Source organism: Amia ocellicauda, chromosome 7 (assembly GCF_036373705.1).
Source record: "Amia ocellicauda isolate fAmiCal2 chromosome 7, fAmiCal2.hap1, whole genome shotgun sequence".
NCBI classification, from domain to species: Eukaryota; Metazoa; Chordata; class Actinopteri; order Amiiformes; family Amiidae; genus Amia; species Amia ocellicauda.
Genome location: NC_089856.1, coordinates 38,864,734 through 38,881,981, shown reverse-complemented (window position 1 = coordinate 38,881,981; position 17,248 = coordinate 38,864,734). Strand labels below are relative to the sequence as shown.

The 17,248-nt window shown below is 36.0% G+C and overlaps 1 protein-coding gene across 1 annotated transcript; it reads right to left on the bottom strand.

The window, feature by feature from the left end:
- Positions 1–7,294: 7,294 nt before the first annotated feature.
- LOC136754148 (extracellular calcium-sensing receptor-like) lies at positions 7,295–11,294 on the bottom strand. Its single transcript, XM_066710480.1, has 6 exons — positions 11,275–11,294; positions 10,852–11,146; positions 9,532–10,347; positions 8,987–9,214; positions 8,524–8,647; positions 7,295–8,208 (listed from the first exon to the last, which is right to left on the bottom strand). Exons 1-6 carry the CDS (start codon positions 11,277–11,279, stop codon positions 7,295–7,297), a joined length of 2,382 nt encoding a protein of 793 aa, XP_066566577.1. The 5' UTR covers positions 11,280–11,294.
- Between the last annotated feature and the right edge of the window lie 5,954 nt (positions 11,295–17,248).

Sequence of the window (17,248 nt, the reverse complement as noted above, 5' to 3'; positions counted from 1 at the left end):
ATTACAAGTTGTGGCAGATTGTCTGGTTGTTATTTATGTGTTTTGTGGCACTTGGATAAATCACTGGAATCTGATAAATTAAAGACAATTTTAAGTAAATACCTAACTCAATTGCAGTTGGTTTGGTTCTTAATTAGAGTGTATATTGCAGCACTTATATAAAATCATTAAGAATAAGTAGATGGTATATTAATAACATGTAAAGGACTCAAGTTGGTTCACTTTTCTTGTCTATTTTGTCACTATTTTGTCTTTAAAAATTACAATCTAACAAGACGTCTGGTATGTACTTCCAGTGTTTTTAAGCACTGCTGTTGTTTAAGCAGCACAAACACAATCTAACTGTAAATATGTAGTATATATCATAAGTCATAGTTAGAATTTAATATACATTATATTCAGGGCTGGGAGGGTTACTTTTAAAAAGTATTCTGTTACAGAATACTGATTACCTTGTTTGAAAATAATCTGTAACCTAATCCGATACATTACTCAGTAACGTAATACTCAGAATACTTTTAGATTACTTTTGGAATACTTTTCTTTATTAAAAACAAAAGCAGCCAAGTTCAAGAAGTGAAACAAAATGTACTACACATCCTAATATGGGACGGATTGAAATAGTTTATTTGTATCAACAGTTCAAACTATTAAAATGGGAATTAAGATCTGCATCAGTTTAATTATCTTGCATATTTATACTTTGCATTTTGTAGTAGTGTATCATTTTTTAAGCCAGTGAAACTAAAATTACAGACAATCTGCAGCAACGCATGTCAGTTTTGTGACAAGAATGCACATTGCCATAAGACATTTCTACATGGACAATTAATAACCGGATCAAAATATAGTGTGAGGGGGCACAATATTCCCCCTTTTGCCCCCCGTGGCGCCGGGCTTGATCTTGATACCCTTACATTTTTTACAAACCGACATAAATACTACAGTGGCCCTGAAGTGCAACTGCTGAAAAAATAAAGCAGTGGCTGTGAGATTTGGAAGTGCTGAAAAAATAAAGCAGCTGCTGCAGCATTTTCAGAGGCAATTACGGAAAGGGAGGCACATTGTGAAATATATTTGACTGACGCCATTGGACAGCAAGCAAGTCACGTGGGCAGTCAACAGAGTCTGAGAAACGGGCACCAACTGTATCATATTAATATTGTTGTATCTTCTACTCTCTATCCACTGTGATGACATATTAAGAGTTATAGGGCTGTCCTAAAATGTATTAGAAATTAATGAAAGCTTAGGTAGGAGACAGAATGGGTTTTAAAGCAGCTAGATTTACTAAATTAACAGCTGTACTTAATTATTACAAGGCAGTGTGACAGTGCTTTATTTTTATTATTATTTTTATTATTATTCTTAAACACTAACAGAAAACATCCGTTAACAATTCCATCTGAAGGAGCAGTTTACTGATTTAATAGACAAGAGCAGGAGCTAATTTGGGAAATTTGGGAAACTCCAAAAAATCTAAGAAACAATAATAAACAACACATTAATATAAAATAGTATTTTTATTTTAGGGGCGGCACGGTGGCGCTGGTTTGGGTCTCGGCTCGGTGTCTGTCTGCGCGGTTTCCCCGGGTCTCCCGCTTCTTCCCACCGTCCGCCAGGTTGATCGGCAAAGCTAAACTGCCCAGCAATGGGCTGCGTCCGTCCTGGGGTGTTCCTGTATTCCTGCAGATCCGCCATGGGCTTCCCACCACCCTGACCACGATAAGCGGCTTCGAAAATGGATGGATTTTTATTTTATTAAGGACTTTTGCATTGTCTCTCTAACTTATCTTAATTCTACATGCGTTTTATACTGAATGTATGTTTCTGCTTTAAAACCATGTCCTGTCTGTAGTGTTCTGTACACAACCTGTTGGGAACCTTAACCTTTGTTGTATTGTCTACTTCAAATAAACCATTTACAAATGTGTCTGCACAATATATATATATATATATATATATATATATATATATATATATATATATATAACCCATTTACACAATAAAATTGTAAGAAAAGTATATTTAATTTATATAAACAGCAACATATTTATTATTATTATTATTATTATTATTATTATTATTATTATTATTATTAATGAGTGTTATTCTATCTTTTGGAATTGCTATCAAATTAGCCTGCCCCACTTATGCATGACCAGACATTGTAATTTACATTGGATCAGGACTACTTTACTTTTTAAACGTAAAATCTTTCAAATACAGTTAACAGAAAATAAAGCTTCTACAGTAAATTAATAACTGTAACAGAAAAAACACCAACCGAGTACATACTCACTCTAAAAATGTATGATTCTTCAGCGGTTCTATCGACCCTTTGGGTTGTTCGTGAGTTAAAGGGTTCGTTTAAGAAGCGTGAGCTCCGTGGTAACACAAGGGAGCATTTAAGAGCCCTTTTCATCATGATCGCGATTGATTTAACACACATTCAACGTGCTTTAAGGATCCTTGTTTGCAGGGAACCTTGGTAAAGGGTTCTAATAAGAACCTTAAGGATCCTCCACAGTATCAACCCTGGGAATCCAAAAAGGTTCTTATTAGAAACTTCACTTCTTAGAGTTTACATATAGGCTGAGTACTGTAATTGGTATCACTAATTTAACTAAACATGTATATTTTCATATACATAAGAACATCCTTATGTTCTTATGTATATGAAAATATACATGTTTAGTTAAATTAGTGATACCATTAGCTTTCATTAATTTCATTAATTAATACATTTTAGGACAGCCCTATAACTCTTAATATGTCATCACAGTGGATAGAGAGTAGAAGATACAACAATATTAATATGATACAGTTGGTGCCCGTTTCTCAGACTCTGTTGACTGCCCACGTGACTTGCTTGCTGTCCAATGGCATCAGTCAAATATATTTCACAATGTGCCTCCCTTTCCGTAATTGCCTCTGAAAATGCTGCAGCAGCTGCTTTATTTTTTCAGCACTTCCAAATCTCACAGCCACTGCTTTTTTTTCAGCAGTTGCACTTCAAGGGCCACCGTATAAATCAAACATATCAATGATGTATTAATGTCAAAGAAGGTGCATCACGTTCAGTCATTTTATTGTAAGGAGCTGGTTTCAGTTTTCTGCTAATCACTGATATAGTGTAAGTCGCCCTGGACACGGGCATCTGCTAATAAATAAATAATATAGTGAAACATATTTTCTTTCAAACTTAAATTGGTACCTTGTCTGTAAATTGTAAGTACGTTTATTTTGTTTTGTCTGTGAAGATACACGGATCAAGCCACTTGCTATAATAAAGGGGATTTAAACGCCATGTATTGTTATCCATGTTATTGATATCACCCGTTTCAATTCACCAGCACCGAAAACAGTTTGAAATCAATGCAATTAGGGCGTTATTTGTATCAACAATTGAGAAATGGTATGCATCTTGTTTCTGCAATGAACACATTATTGACGTCTAACCTTTTTTAAGTGAAATCTATCGGTTTGTGAAAGTTTACAGGTTTGACCTGTGAGGATCCTGAACGCACACTGTGTAGAGAGCACCGTGCAGCACGGCAGGGGTCAGGAGTTTATTCAGTTTGAGCGATTTGTTTTGTTTTAGGCGCTAAACACGTTGTATGATGTTATTTTGGTATTATATTAAGTCTTTCATTGTTAAGGTCACAGAACCAGCTAGGATGCACAGGAACTAGTACGTGGATGTATATTAAATTAAGATAAGTTATTACTGCAAATACAAACTATCGATGACGTTTTGGTTATACTATTTCTGTGCTGCCGTTTTGCTTATTATGCTTTCATAAAAATATGTAATTATTAAATCGTATTTATTATAATTGTGATTAAAATTCGTATTTTATACTCGCATGTCAAGCATAATTGTATTACAGTTGCACACATTTAAAAAAATAAAATCTTACCTCCAGATGTTTTATTATTATTATTATTATTATTATTATTATTATTATTATTATTATTACTATTATTATTATTTTAAGTGTAGTCCTCGGAAGCAGACATTGGCCCGTGGTCGGCACATCTTAATTGCACTTTAATATTTGCTCCATTTTCTTTCTTTGGACGTGAACAATTGCCTGTACTTCCAGAGTTAAACCCCTGCTCACACAGTGTTGTCACAGCGCCGCAGTAGAGCTGTGTGTTACTGGCTGATAGCGCTGACTGCAGCTCCATTCTGCGGCTTGTTGCAGCATGGCGCCGAATCAGCCACTCTTTGGCCAGAGACCGTAAATAAAAACTATGTTGCAAAAATACTACACACGGGCCACTTCATATTGCCTTACACATGTACACTTTAACTTAATGTAAATTATGTATAAGTAATCAGTAATCTCTTACTCTTTTTAAAAAGTATCGGTAATCAGAATACTCGTCTGACAGGAGGAACGTAACAGGATAAATTCTGTAATCTGATTATGTAACACCGATACTTGTATTCCATTACTCCCCAACCCTGGTCACAGACCTCAGTCCTTCTTGGCGATGAAAAACAATTGCTGGTGAGGTTGAGGGGTAGATGATTCTGAGTTCTAGGGCTTCTCTGATCTAATCCTCTATGGCTTGGGATTTCAGGAGGGACAATGGGTATATATGACCCCTGGGATTAGAGGCACCGCAAAGCACGTCGATGGCACAATCCTATGGTCTATGCGGAGGAAGACAGGAAACCTAGGTTTTGTCAAAGACTGCCGCCAAGACTGCATACTCAGATGGTATTTCGAGGGGGGTGGACTGGAGACAGCTCTGTACATGTGTGGCTATTCTGGGAAGAGAGAGACATCGCCAGAAGCACTGAGGACCCCAGGACAGAATTTTTGTCCTCCTTCAGTGAAATAGTGCGATTATGGCAAACAGGCCAGGTGAGACCCAAAACAATGTAAGCACTCAAGGAATTAATGTCAAATAGGGACTGGTCTTCAGAATGAAGACGGCTGATGTGGAGGCGAGTAGGGATTGTCTTCTGGGAGATGGTACCAGAACCGATGGGCTGGTTGTCAATTGCTTTAATTTGGAGCGAAGGAATGCAGGATAATTCCAAGTTTCTCTACCATCGCCTGGTGGATGAAGTTCCTAGCAGAGCCTGAATCCCATAATAAAGAAGCTTTAACCTCTTTAGCACTCTACCAGATTCAAGCAGTGAAGAGACCCAGAAAACGAGACAGAAGTGGGCACTGTGGTGTCCTCTGCAGTACCAGGACAAGTTGGGCAGGCATCATGGAAGTATCCGGCTTGGCCACAATAAAGGCAGAGGTGCTGCTGGAATCTGCTCAGCCTTTCCTCCTTGAGAGACGAGTATGCCCAATTTACATGAGCTCTAGTTCGGTCAAGGGCTGTGGACACGACTTGGCAGGCTGGCGTGACAGGTCTGCAACAGGGCATCGTCTCCTGCTCTGCAGCAGGTTATCCAGACAAACCACGAGCTGAATTAATTTCTACAACCCTAAATCCTTATCTCAGCATAGAAGCTCAGACTGCAGTTTGGAGCTGAGTCCTCATCGAAACATGGTGATTAGTGATCTCTCATCCCAACCACTACTAGCAGCTAGTGTGCAAAATTTTAGGGAGTAATCAGCTGCCGATGTATTGCGGAGGACCAAAAGTTGTTCTCCCTAATCCCTTCCTTCTGCAGGGTGGTTAAACACTTCCTTGAAGTGGGTTAGGAAGGTTGGCAAAGAGTGAGTAACTGCTACTCCCAGATGGCAGATGCCCATTGCAGAGCTTTTCCTATGAGCAGAGTAAAAAGAAACGCAATTTTAGCCTCATCATTAGCACAACCGGCAGCTTGATCTGCAAAGTAAAGAGAGCACTAGAGGAAGAACCCCTGTGGTCCGGAGATCCATCACATTTGTTGGGCATAGTGAGCCAGATCATTCAAGCCTCAGTAGCTGGAACTACATTGGCAGGAGCAGAACTGGCTGTAGCAGCTGTGGGGGTGGTGGTTGATGGGAGACAGGCGGTACCCTCTTGAGGAGCTGGTCCAGGGTGGACTCAATCTGTTGGAGCATCTTCTCATGCGATCCTAGCATTGCACCTTGGGATTTCAAAATGGCTTTGACATTCGGAAGCAAAATTGATGGCAAAGTTTTCTGTAATGGCTTGCTTCAGTCAGAGTACAGGACCCAGATGCGGAGAACAAAAGGAATGTCAGACAAACAAAAGGTCTAAGGCCAGCAACAAGAACAAAGTAGGTCAAGCAAAAGTTGTGGTCAAAAGGCAGGCTGGGGTCAGGAGATCAAGCAAACAATCTAGAACAGGAAATTCAAGAATCAGAGGTCATAGGGAAAAGCACTGGTAAGCAAACAAAGGTCAGGATACAAAGAGCAGGCTCGGAATTGATACTAGGGCATAAAGAAAACTTTGCAAAGACTATTGTCAGTAGACTGGTATATATAGTGATGTGAAGGGCAGGTGAAACTGGGAACAGGTGAGAAGAGAAAAGGAGATAGCAGGGCTAATGAAGGAGAATGGTAATCCATGGGGAGTGGCTACCTTTGGTGGTGAAGGTAGGGAATTCATAGAGGAAATGTATGGCAAGCCAAATTATCATTTAGAAATATCTCTAAATCATTTAAAGATATCTTCAAATATTTCAAGATATCTTCAAATATTTCAAGATATCTCTAAATCATTTAAAGATATCTGCAAATATTTCAAGATATCTTCAAATAATTCCAGATATCTTCAAATATTTAAAGATATCTCTAAATCATTTAAAGATATCTGCAAATCATTTAAAGATATGCCATTTAAAAGTACATTTAGATATATCTGCAAATCATTTAGAGATGTCTTCAAATGACTTCCTGATCATTTAGAGATATCTGCAAATCATTTAGAGATATCTTCAAATAACTTCCTGTTCATTTAGAGATATCTGCAAATCATTTAGAGATATCTTCAAATGACTTCCTGTATGTAGCCCAAGATGATCACTTCCTGTTAACTTGTTCGTTCATTTCTATGTAACTGAATAAGGAAACAGGAAGTGATAATCTCAGCCAAAGTACAGGAGGTCATTTGCAGATATCTCTAAATGATCTGCAGATATCTCTAAATCATTTATAGATATATTTAAATGATTTAGTGATATCTTTAAATATTTGAAGATATCTTTAAATGCATTTAGAGATATCTCTAAATGATAATTTGGCTTTCCATGGAAATGTCACAGATTTTCACAGAATGGAATCTGTTTGCCCTTGAATACAATAAACTGCTCCTCACTTAATAATCAAATGAAAACTTGAGGTCAAGATAACATTATTTTAATAATTCATAGGGATTTTGATGGCATTTTACCCATTAAATGCTTCTTTGTATTCATCTCAGGTTTTAGTATTATTATATAACATTTGGGTAGAAAAATACAAAATAGCAAGCCAAAACTTGAGGCTAAAATGGCAAATATTTCTACGGCTACTGTAAATTTTCCAGGAGAGCTAATATAAGCTGGAATAAATGTTGTCCAGACTGCACAGAATATGAGCATGCTGAATGTGATGAATTTGGCTTCATTGAAGTTATCAGGAAGATTACGAGCCAGGAAAGCCAGCACAAAGCACATGGCAGAGAGGAATCCAATATACCCTAACACAGCCCAGAATGCACCTGCAGATCCCAGGTCACACTCTAGAATGATTCTGTCTCTATAGTATTTCATATTTTGATTCGGAAAAGGGGGGGATAGAATTAACCACATGGTGCATATTAAGATCTGAATGAATGTAAAGGAAAAAATGCTTAACCTCTGCTGTGTGGGCCCAAACCATTTAATAATATTACTGCCTGGCAGTGTAGCCCTGAAAGCCATTAACACCACTATTGTTTTCCCAAGAACACAAGAGATGCACAGGACAAATGTGATGCCAAATGCTGTGTGGCGCAACATACAGGACCACTCAGAGGGCTGGCCAATGAAAGTAATTGAGCAAAGGAAACACAGAGTTAATGAGAAGAGCAGGAGGAAACTGAGCTCAGAGTTATTGGCTCTCACTATTGGAGTGTCTCTAAAATAAAAGAAAACTATTGCTGTAACTACAGCTAAGAATGCTCCAAGTAATGCAAATATAATTAGCAGTATTCCCATGATTTCTCCATAAGACAAGAATTCAATGTCCTTTAATATGCACTGGTCTCTCTCTTTATTGGACCAGTACTCCAGAGGGCACTTAGCACAGTCAATGGAATCTGGAAAAGATAAAAAGGATATATATATATATATATATATATATATATATATATATATATATATATATATATATATATATATATATATATGTATTTTTTTGCATTCAGTGATGAAGTACTAGACAATATCCATTCAACAGTTGCTGTTTCTTTCAGATACACTCCATCCAATTTTCACTCTTCCATAATATCGCCATCGTCACTGATTTGTTGTAGACATAACTGAATACATACATATGTCAAAGTTTATTTTCCATTCAGGTCTTCTCATCAGTTATATCAAGGTAAGGATTTTTTGCTTTAAGTATTACTCACTGGTTTGGTTGCTAATCTGTCCTTCAGCACATGGTACACAGTCAAAGCAGCAGACAGGCCTTCCCTTCTGAACAGCTTTGCGAGTGCCTGGGTGACAGCTCTCACTGCACACTGACACTGGCAGCTTTAAAACATTTTAGATGACAAATACATACAATACAATTCTGAAAGAATTAGGCTGTATAAATATGCAGCATTAAAAACCCAAACATACACACATACAAAAAAACAGACAAACCATAATCAATATAAGCAGCTACTTGGCATAATTTACATCTAATATTTGTAATGGAATCAAATTGTTATAAAGTCAGAAAAGCAAACATTCATACATGTTTTATATATGTATAGATGTATGTATGAATGTGTGAATACATGAAAATAAATAAATATATATTTATTACAATTTAATTAGTGACATATATGGAATTTAACCTAATACAATGAATACAATGGTGATTACCTGATTCTGATCCCCTGACCATACAATGCTCATGTTGTTCATTGTAAACTGCTGTCCTGGTGGTAAGGAGACATCAAAATCTCCAACAATCACAAACTCTGTGACCCGGTGGTTGTTAAGCTGCCAGTTTACAAGTTGGTATCTTGCTGCAGGATCTCCATTTTCATCAAATGACACTCTTTCACCCATTTTAGTTGTAAAATTGATGTTTTGCAGGTAATGAAGCACCTAATTTAAGACCATCATTGAAGAGTAATCATCATTTCATAATTGTTTCACACCTTTTGATGATTTAAAAACTATACTTCATCTCATTTACTGATCTTAAATAGCTAGTAAAAAGATATGTGAGCTTTGTGGAACAATACAGTACTCCATTTCATACTTTCATTTTGTCTTAATGAATACAGTGTTATGATGTAGTTTTTGTCTTGTAACGTTGAACCTTAATTTATTTACTTTAATCTTTCTTCTGTGAGAAAACAAAAAAGTGCCAATTATGTAATGAACTCTGGGTAAGATTAAAATCCATTAAATATTCTTACCTGCCATGGTTCAATTTCCATTTTGCTTGCGCATTTGTTTTTAAACAAGGGATCTTGTCTGTAGTTGCAGCTGAAAAGATCATGTAGTGCATGTGCTGCTGAGTATACTGCTTTATAAACATTGTGAGGAATTCTCATCTCTGACATGTCCGTATATTGGTTATCCAGTTCCCTTAAGTTTTCAGACCCTGAACATTGCTGTGCATCAGCAGAGCCTGATGTATTGGTCAGAGTGCAACTGAAAAGAGTTTCCCAAAACCTCCTTAATAGGTCATTATTAGGATCATTAGACGGATGGATGCGCAACAAAAAATCATCCAATCCTGTTATTACTGTATTAACAATTGCAAATCCAATTGCACCTCCTAGAACTTCATAACTTTCATAACTTGCAAGGTTTCTGGCAGTAATCCAAGATTCACTGCCAATCCATTGCAAACCAGTAACATTCTGCAGGGTCATTTCCTGCAGCAAAACTAACATTTCTCCTTGAGCCAGGAAACCCACAACTACCTTAGATGTGGATTTTTTAATAACTTGAATAATGTTGTGAACTTTCTCTAGTGGATCTGTCCTGGATAAGGCCTCTGTGTATTCTACACAGATCCCCTCTTGTTGAGCAGCTTCCACAAAGGTAGCCATCCCGCTGTTGCCATAATCATCATCACTCCTAATGGCCCCAACCCAGGTCCATCCAAAGTGCTTGACAAGCTGTGCCAGGGCTCTGCTTTGATGATAGTCACTAGGAACAGTTCTGAAGAATGAGGGAAATCTTCTTCTGTTACTCAGACAAGCACAGGTAGCAAGGTGACTGATCTATACAGAAAGTACATAGTGATAAATACATGTAATAATACATATATAATCTAATAGCTCAAAATAACTTTATTATTATTATTAATAATAATAATAATAATAATAATAATAATAATAATAATAATAATAATAATAATAATAATAGCATTAACAACTTAAATTATTTTTTATTATTTGTTTTAAAAGATGTTTCATAACTCAAATGTCCCATAACTAAGAAGTATTTAAGCAATTTAATGTTAAATTATCATTCTCAATATTTGTATGGCATTACATTTTTTAAGTTTCTTTGGAAGTTAAATGATGAAAAACGAACAATTTGAGGTGATGGATATATATGCAGTTACCTTATGATATAATAATTTCCCTTAAAACAATTTCCCCTTATTCATCATACATCTTTAGATGTATTCCTTTGGCATATTTTGAATTTACGTATCCAGCATGCCAGTCTTGATATATTTTAGTGACAATGTCAGAACAAAGAAAAAAAAAAAATCTTACCACCGGAACGTGAAATGGTCCAATTGTTGTTGCAGTTGCAATGTTGATTGATGATGATGACTGTCCTATTATAGCATGAACGTTGGGTGGTTTTGTACAAGATTTCTCAAAAATGCCTCCTCCTTCCTGGCCATTTACTAAGTTCAAGGCTGCCCTTATTGATGCTGGTATAGTATTACACACACTATAGATTCTATAGCCCAAAGAAACATCTGGAAGCAATTCTGTGTTGTTATTTATTTCTTCTATAGCAAAGATCATTGTTTGCGCAAACTTAAACTCTCTTAAATGTATGCTGTGGAGATATGTGTAAATAATTAGTTAATGCTTACAATTTTAAGATATATTTAGTCTTAACATTGTAAGTATTTTAAAATAAAAATGTCACCAGTTTAATCCACATTAATGTAATGGTCTGCTTACCCCATGCATTCCACACGCCCTGGGATGCTTTGAAAGTCTGGGCTGGTACCTGGATAGTCTCTGTTTATTGAAAAGATTCCACCTAATAAAATGTCACCATCCCTTGAAAATGCAGGTGACTCTGCTTTGCCTAGTAGCTCACAATTAGTTTTTTCTGCTGTTGTTAAATGAGAAAACAGCACGTATTGCAGGAGTAACATTTTGATGGATTCTTCAGATAATGGCCAGAAACTGCATGTACCATGTTTTTATATTGTGCCTTGATGTAGAACCCTCCCATGTGCTAAAACAAACGTCAGATAGAAACCATGGAAACATAGAAACTCATGAACACCGCAGCTCTCAGAGGTGTGTTGGATCTGCCACATATCCCTGGGTAAAGATAACCCCAAAGTAGTCATCACGAGCCAAACAAGAAATTAATTTGTCTTTGTGTAATTAGCTTGGAACCACTTGTGTTAATAAATTAAACTGTCCTTATGTAACCATGGCCCCGAAATGCTGTTGTCAGAATTGTCTTGCATTGTCTTGAAAGTTGTTGACTTTCTGGAAAGCACCTTTGAGCAGACAAGTTACCTTTGAAATCTGACAAAGGTAGTGATCATGATAACTAATAATAATGATGATAATAATAAGGGAGTTGACATGTGCTAGTGAGTCTTTGCAAGACAGACGTTATAAATCACAAAGAGCACTGTATTCCTTTGATTCCATCCCTTATTTAAAAAGCACTTCTGCAAATGCTGTATAAACACACAAATACATTTCCTCTTTTGGATAATTAATTGACTATCAGCCTTGCAGTCATATCTGTGCTAGTGTAGATAATGTACTATTATTGTACAAAACTCTGTTCCTGAATTAGAATTTTATGGATTTCCTAGAACATTTCTACACCCACAGTATAATTGACAGTCTTCTGTATGATTGGTTTGTTTTCGTCTCATTGATTCAGATTTGCTATCATTTCATAAACTTAAATTATTCTGATTTCAGTGTGGCAGTTCAATGTGTGAAATGTAGTTTTGTATCATTCTTTGGTTTTACTTGCATATAAATGTTGCTTATAATAGTTAGTTAAGGGTTGTGTTCGTGTAGGACTGCTTGTTTTATGATTGGCTGATCTGTGAAGGGAAAACATGAATCGACAAATAACAAGTATGATTGTTTTTCTTTCCCACAAGTAATTCAAAATGTTAACAGTTCGTCAGTTTCCTACATGACACCACTAACCACACAACCAGAGCAAAAGCTACAGCAGGAAGATATTTTGTAATTATACAATAACAAAAAAGCATATTATGTATGTAATATGCATTAGAACAATTTGATGTTTAATCATTATGTATTATACATTTTTTGTTTGCATACCACTGGTATATGGAAAGGTCCTGTTGCTTTGGTGATCATCAGTTGCTGAGGGGTGTCCTATAATGACTTGCACTGTAGCTTGTCTGGTATTGGTTTGCTCTGAGTTCTTGACCATACATTGCAGACATTGCTGCTCTTTACAAGTTAGTTGTACCAAAAGCAATATATATATGTTGCAGCCCAAGGTAACATCATGGGGAATGTCTTTATTTCTATTCAATTAATTTATGTCTGTCATATTTATTATTTATAATGTATGTCTCCTATATGGTAAATATAATTGTTTGGGCAAGCTTAGTTCCACTGTAACTAGAGTAATCCATTGCATAATGTAAACCAGTAAATAGTAAAACAAGAAGTAAAATATTATATATCTGTGTTGCTCAGACATTGAATATGAAGAATATATAAAGTTTGAAATTATATAACTTCAATTTGTAGACCACAGCAACATTGTTACAGTTTCCACGGATTCATTTAATATTCCATGCACAACATTAGTAATTGTTGAGTCTTTATTAAAACAAAGCAAACAACTCACTGTTGTTGTTAATCTTTGACATTTATATATTTTTGGGATTTTCTGTGAAACAGTATTTGTTCTTTGGTGCCACTATGAAAAATGAAGATTCCTCCAATTATGGTGTCTCCATCTTTTCATAATTACAGATCAGTTCTCAATGAGACACTTGGCCCATATTAAAAGAGCAAACAAACAAACAAACAAACAAAAAAGAGTCTCATTTCCAAATAATCTTTTACTTCATTAAGGATTGTATTCAGCTGATATAGTATATTTTGTAGCACATCTCATTTGAGCTTTGTGTTATTCTCAGAGGTTGATCAGAACACAGAGAATAACAACTTTAAAACAAATACTGTACCAAATGAAAGATTTCTCATGATCTGGAATATTTACTGAAATAATGAGATTAATAGTACTGAAAAAAGAAAAATGACATGTCTCTACTTGTGCTTATTATTTAATACTATTACATTTACCGATTGATATATAGGTTTTATATTTTTTCTTAAACGTCAGATTTTTCATATACATACAATGTTCTTATTCAAACTATACCATTCTTTGGAATATGTATTTGATTTTTTTGTTTGAATCTGTTTTTATTGCTGTTGGTTTATAATATTTAATTTAGTTTTTAGTTTTGCAAGAAAAGAAAATCAAGAGATTTCAGACCTTTTTATGACTCATTGGTTTTTATTATTGTTGTATTAAATTAATTTAAAATTTTGAAAGTAATAATTTCAACTGCCTTAGTTAAAGTCAAATTAAAGACAATCTTATTCCTCTGAGCTGCATTTTATCACACAATTTTAATAGAATTCCCAGTGTTATACCAGATTGATTAATGCAGTAAGGGGAGTTCTCAGTAGTGAAAAATCCTGCTTTGCTATAGTTGTGATGTTCCTCCAGCAGGGGGTATCTTTGTTCTTCATTTATTTTTGTATGTAAAGATACATACATACATACATAATACTACTACTACTACTACTACTACTACTACTACTACTGCTGCTGCTGCTGCTGCTGCTGCTAATTCTACTACTACTAATCATGATAATAATGAAGAAATACATACAATATAATTTAACTCAAAACCTTCATATTGTATCTAAAATAAGTATTCTCAAAATACTTAAAATAGTTATAAATTACACAGAAGAAAAAAATACTGTCAAGGAGACTATTTGGATATTTTTCCCCATTAAATGTTTTGGTATTTTCTTCAGGTTATAATACAATTATGCAACATTTTGGAAAAAATATACATAAGAGCAAACCAAAACTGGAAGCTAGAATTGCAAATATCTCCACAGCTACTGTGAACTTGCCAGGAGAGCTGATATAAGCTGGGATAAAGGTGATCCAGACTGCACAGAATATGAGCATGCTGAATGTGATGGATTTGGCTTCATTGAAGTTATCAGGCAGTTTACGAGCCAGGAAAGCCAGCACAAAGCACATGGCAGAGAGGAATCCAATATACCCTAACACAGCATAAAACCCCACTGCTGATCCTACATCACACTCTAGAATGATTCTCGATATGGAAAAGGGGGGGATAGAATCAGCCACAGGGTGCATATTAAGGCCTGTATGAGTGTGAAAGCAAGAACACTTAACCTCTGCTGTGTGGGCCCAAACCATTTCATAATATTCTTGCTTGGCAGTGTAGCCCTGAAGGCCATTAACACCACAATTGTTTTCAACAGAACACAAGAGATGCACAGGACAAATGTGATGCCAAATGGAATATCGTTTTTGGAATATCATACATGCTTGGTCCATCTTCTTTTTTTTAACCAATTTTTTCTCATTAAATAAATTATTCTGTAAGGTGAACCATGTCCCAGGAGTTCAAAGAGTCAAATAATTATCAAGAAAAGTCTGAACTGCTGAGGATATTGTTTAGTATTTTTATTTTTGTATTTTTTCCACATTCTGTACATACCTAAACTACGCATACTGTACTTAATCTTTCACTGTACCCCACCCACCAAAAATTACCTTTGATCTTAGTTTTGCTGTTATTCTTACTTTCCAGATGATCTGGAGTAATGGGGTAATGTGTTAATCACATGTAGCATGACCCAGATGATTTCAAAGGAAACCGCCTAGTCAGAGTCTAGTGTCAGGTTATACGGGAGAATTTTCTTTTTTTTTTGCGTGTGTTAGTTTGGTTGCCTACTCATATAAAATACTTTTCTTTTTAATGGGGTTCCTAGTTTTCGCTTTGTAACACAATTTTTGTTCCTGAGTAGTAAGTGTTATTTCCTAATTGCTTATGCCTCAAATGTATAGAAAATGGCTATTATTCCCCACAAACTTTGCTTTTGTGACCAGGACAGTGATATTTTGAAATTTACCTATTTCCAATGAGAAAATGGGTGAATTTGTGTCTTTTTGTTCACAAAAAGTCAGGAAAAAGCAAAATATGAATCAAATTAACATGTATTTATACTAAAGTAATACAAAAATTACAACAAAAGATTTAGAAGTGAGTAGTTTTTTTAAATGTATGGTTATACTGTAAATACAGTATAATCGTAAATCTCATTTTACACTTACTACCCAGGAACAAAACAAACAAACAAAAAAAATGGTTACATGGTGTAGCATTGATATGATATTCCTAGTGCCCACTTAGATTTTCAGAAAGCTTTTGATAAGGTTCCACACCAAAGACTGATCCTCAAATTGGAAGCTGTAGGCATTCAGGGTAATGTAAGTAGATGGATTATCAACTGGTAGATGTATAGGAAACAGAGGGTGTCGATTAGAGGAGTTGCTTCTAACTGGAGTGAGGTTGTTAGTGGAGTTCCACAGGGATCAGTATTAGGGCCTTTGCTGTTTCTAATCTATATTAATGATCTGGACTCTGGGATAGTTAGCACACTTGTCAAATTTGCAGATGATACTGAAATAGGTGGCTCAGCAGATACAATCTCGGCAGCACAGGCTATTCAGAGGGACTTAGATAACATTCAGTTGTGGGTCGACACCTGGCAGATGAAATTTGATGTGGACAAGTGCAAGGTATTACATGCAGATAACAAAAATGTCCACTATAATTACACTATGGGAGGAACAGAACTAGATGAAGTAACGCATGAGAAAGACCTAGGAGTCTATGTGGACTCCTCACTTTCTCCATCCAAACAATGTGGGAAGCAATAAAAAAGGCAAACATGATGTTAGGGTATATTGTCAGAAGTGTAGAATTTAAAACAAGGGCAGTAATGTTAAGACTGTACAATGCACTAGTTAGACCTCATCTGGAATACTGTGTACAGTTCTGGGCTCCACACTTCAAGAAAGATATCACTGCTCTAGATGCAGTTCAGAGGAGAGCAACCAGACTTATTCCAGGTCTGAAAGGAATGTCCTACTCGGAGAGACAGAGGGAACTGAATCTTTTCACCCTGGAACAGAGGAGACTATGTGGGGACTTGATCCAAGTCTTCAAAATCATGAAGGGCATCGACCACATCAAACCAGAGGAGCTTTTCCAGATCAGCAGGGACACACGCACCCAGGGACACATATGGAAATTGGGATTCAAGGCATTCAACACGGAAAACAGGAGACACTTCTTCACACATAGAGTAATCTGGAACAAACTCCCCAGCAATGTGGTAGAAGCTGAAGATTTTGGAACATTTAAAAATAGACAGGATAGGATCCTTGGATCACTTAGTTATTAATGGACACCAAACGAGCACGAAGGGTCGAATGGCCTCCTCTCATTTGTAAACTTTCTTATGTTCTTCTTATGTTTGTCTGTGAAGTGTTTTTAGTTTTGTTTTGAAAGATCGCCATTGTTGCTCCGGCCAGTTGGGCAAACTTTTGATTGGCTTGACAGAATCGAGAAAATGCCTTTGGAGTATGGAGGATGAGGTGGGAAGAGAAGTCAAAGGAAATTATATGTCAGTGGAAAATGGGGAGTAATGATGGTAAACTGTAATATCATAGATTAGTAGAAGCTGGAAAAATCTATATTGTACGTACTGCATTTACTGAAGATGTTTTTATTTTATTTTGAGAAGATAATGAAATATTTCTGTGGGTGGGGTTTAAGAT

Coding starts and splice junctions, on each gene's coding strand:
- LOC136754148 (XM_066710480.1), bottom strand. Junction 8,648..8,986: donor GGTCAGGGGATCAGAATCAG/GTAATCACCATT, acceptor AATGTTTTAAAG/CTGCCAGTGTCAGTGTGCAG. Junction 8,209..8,523: donor ACAGATTAGCAACCAAACCA/GTGAGTAATACT, acceptor TATCTTTTCCAG/ATTCCATTGACTGTGCTAAG.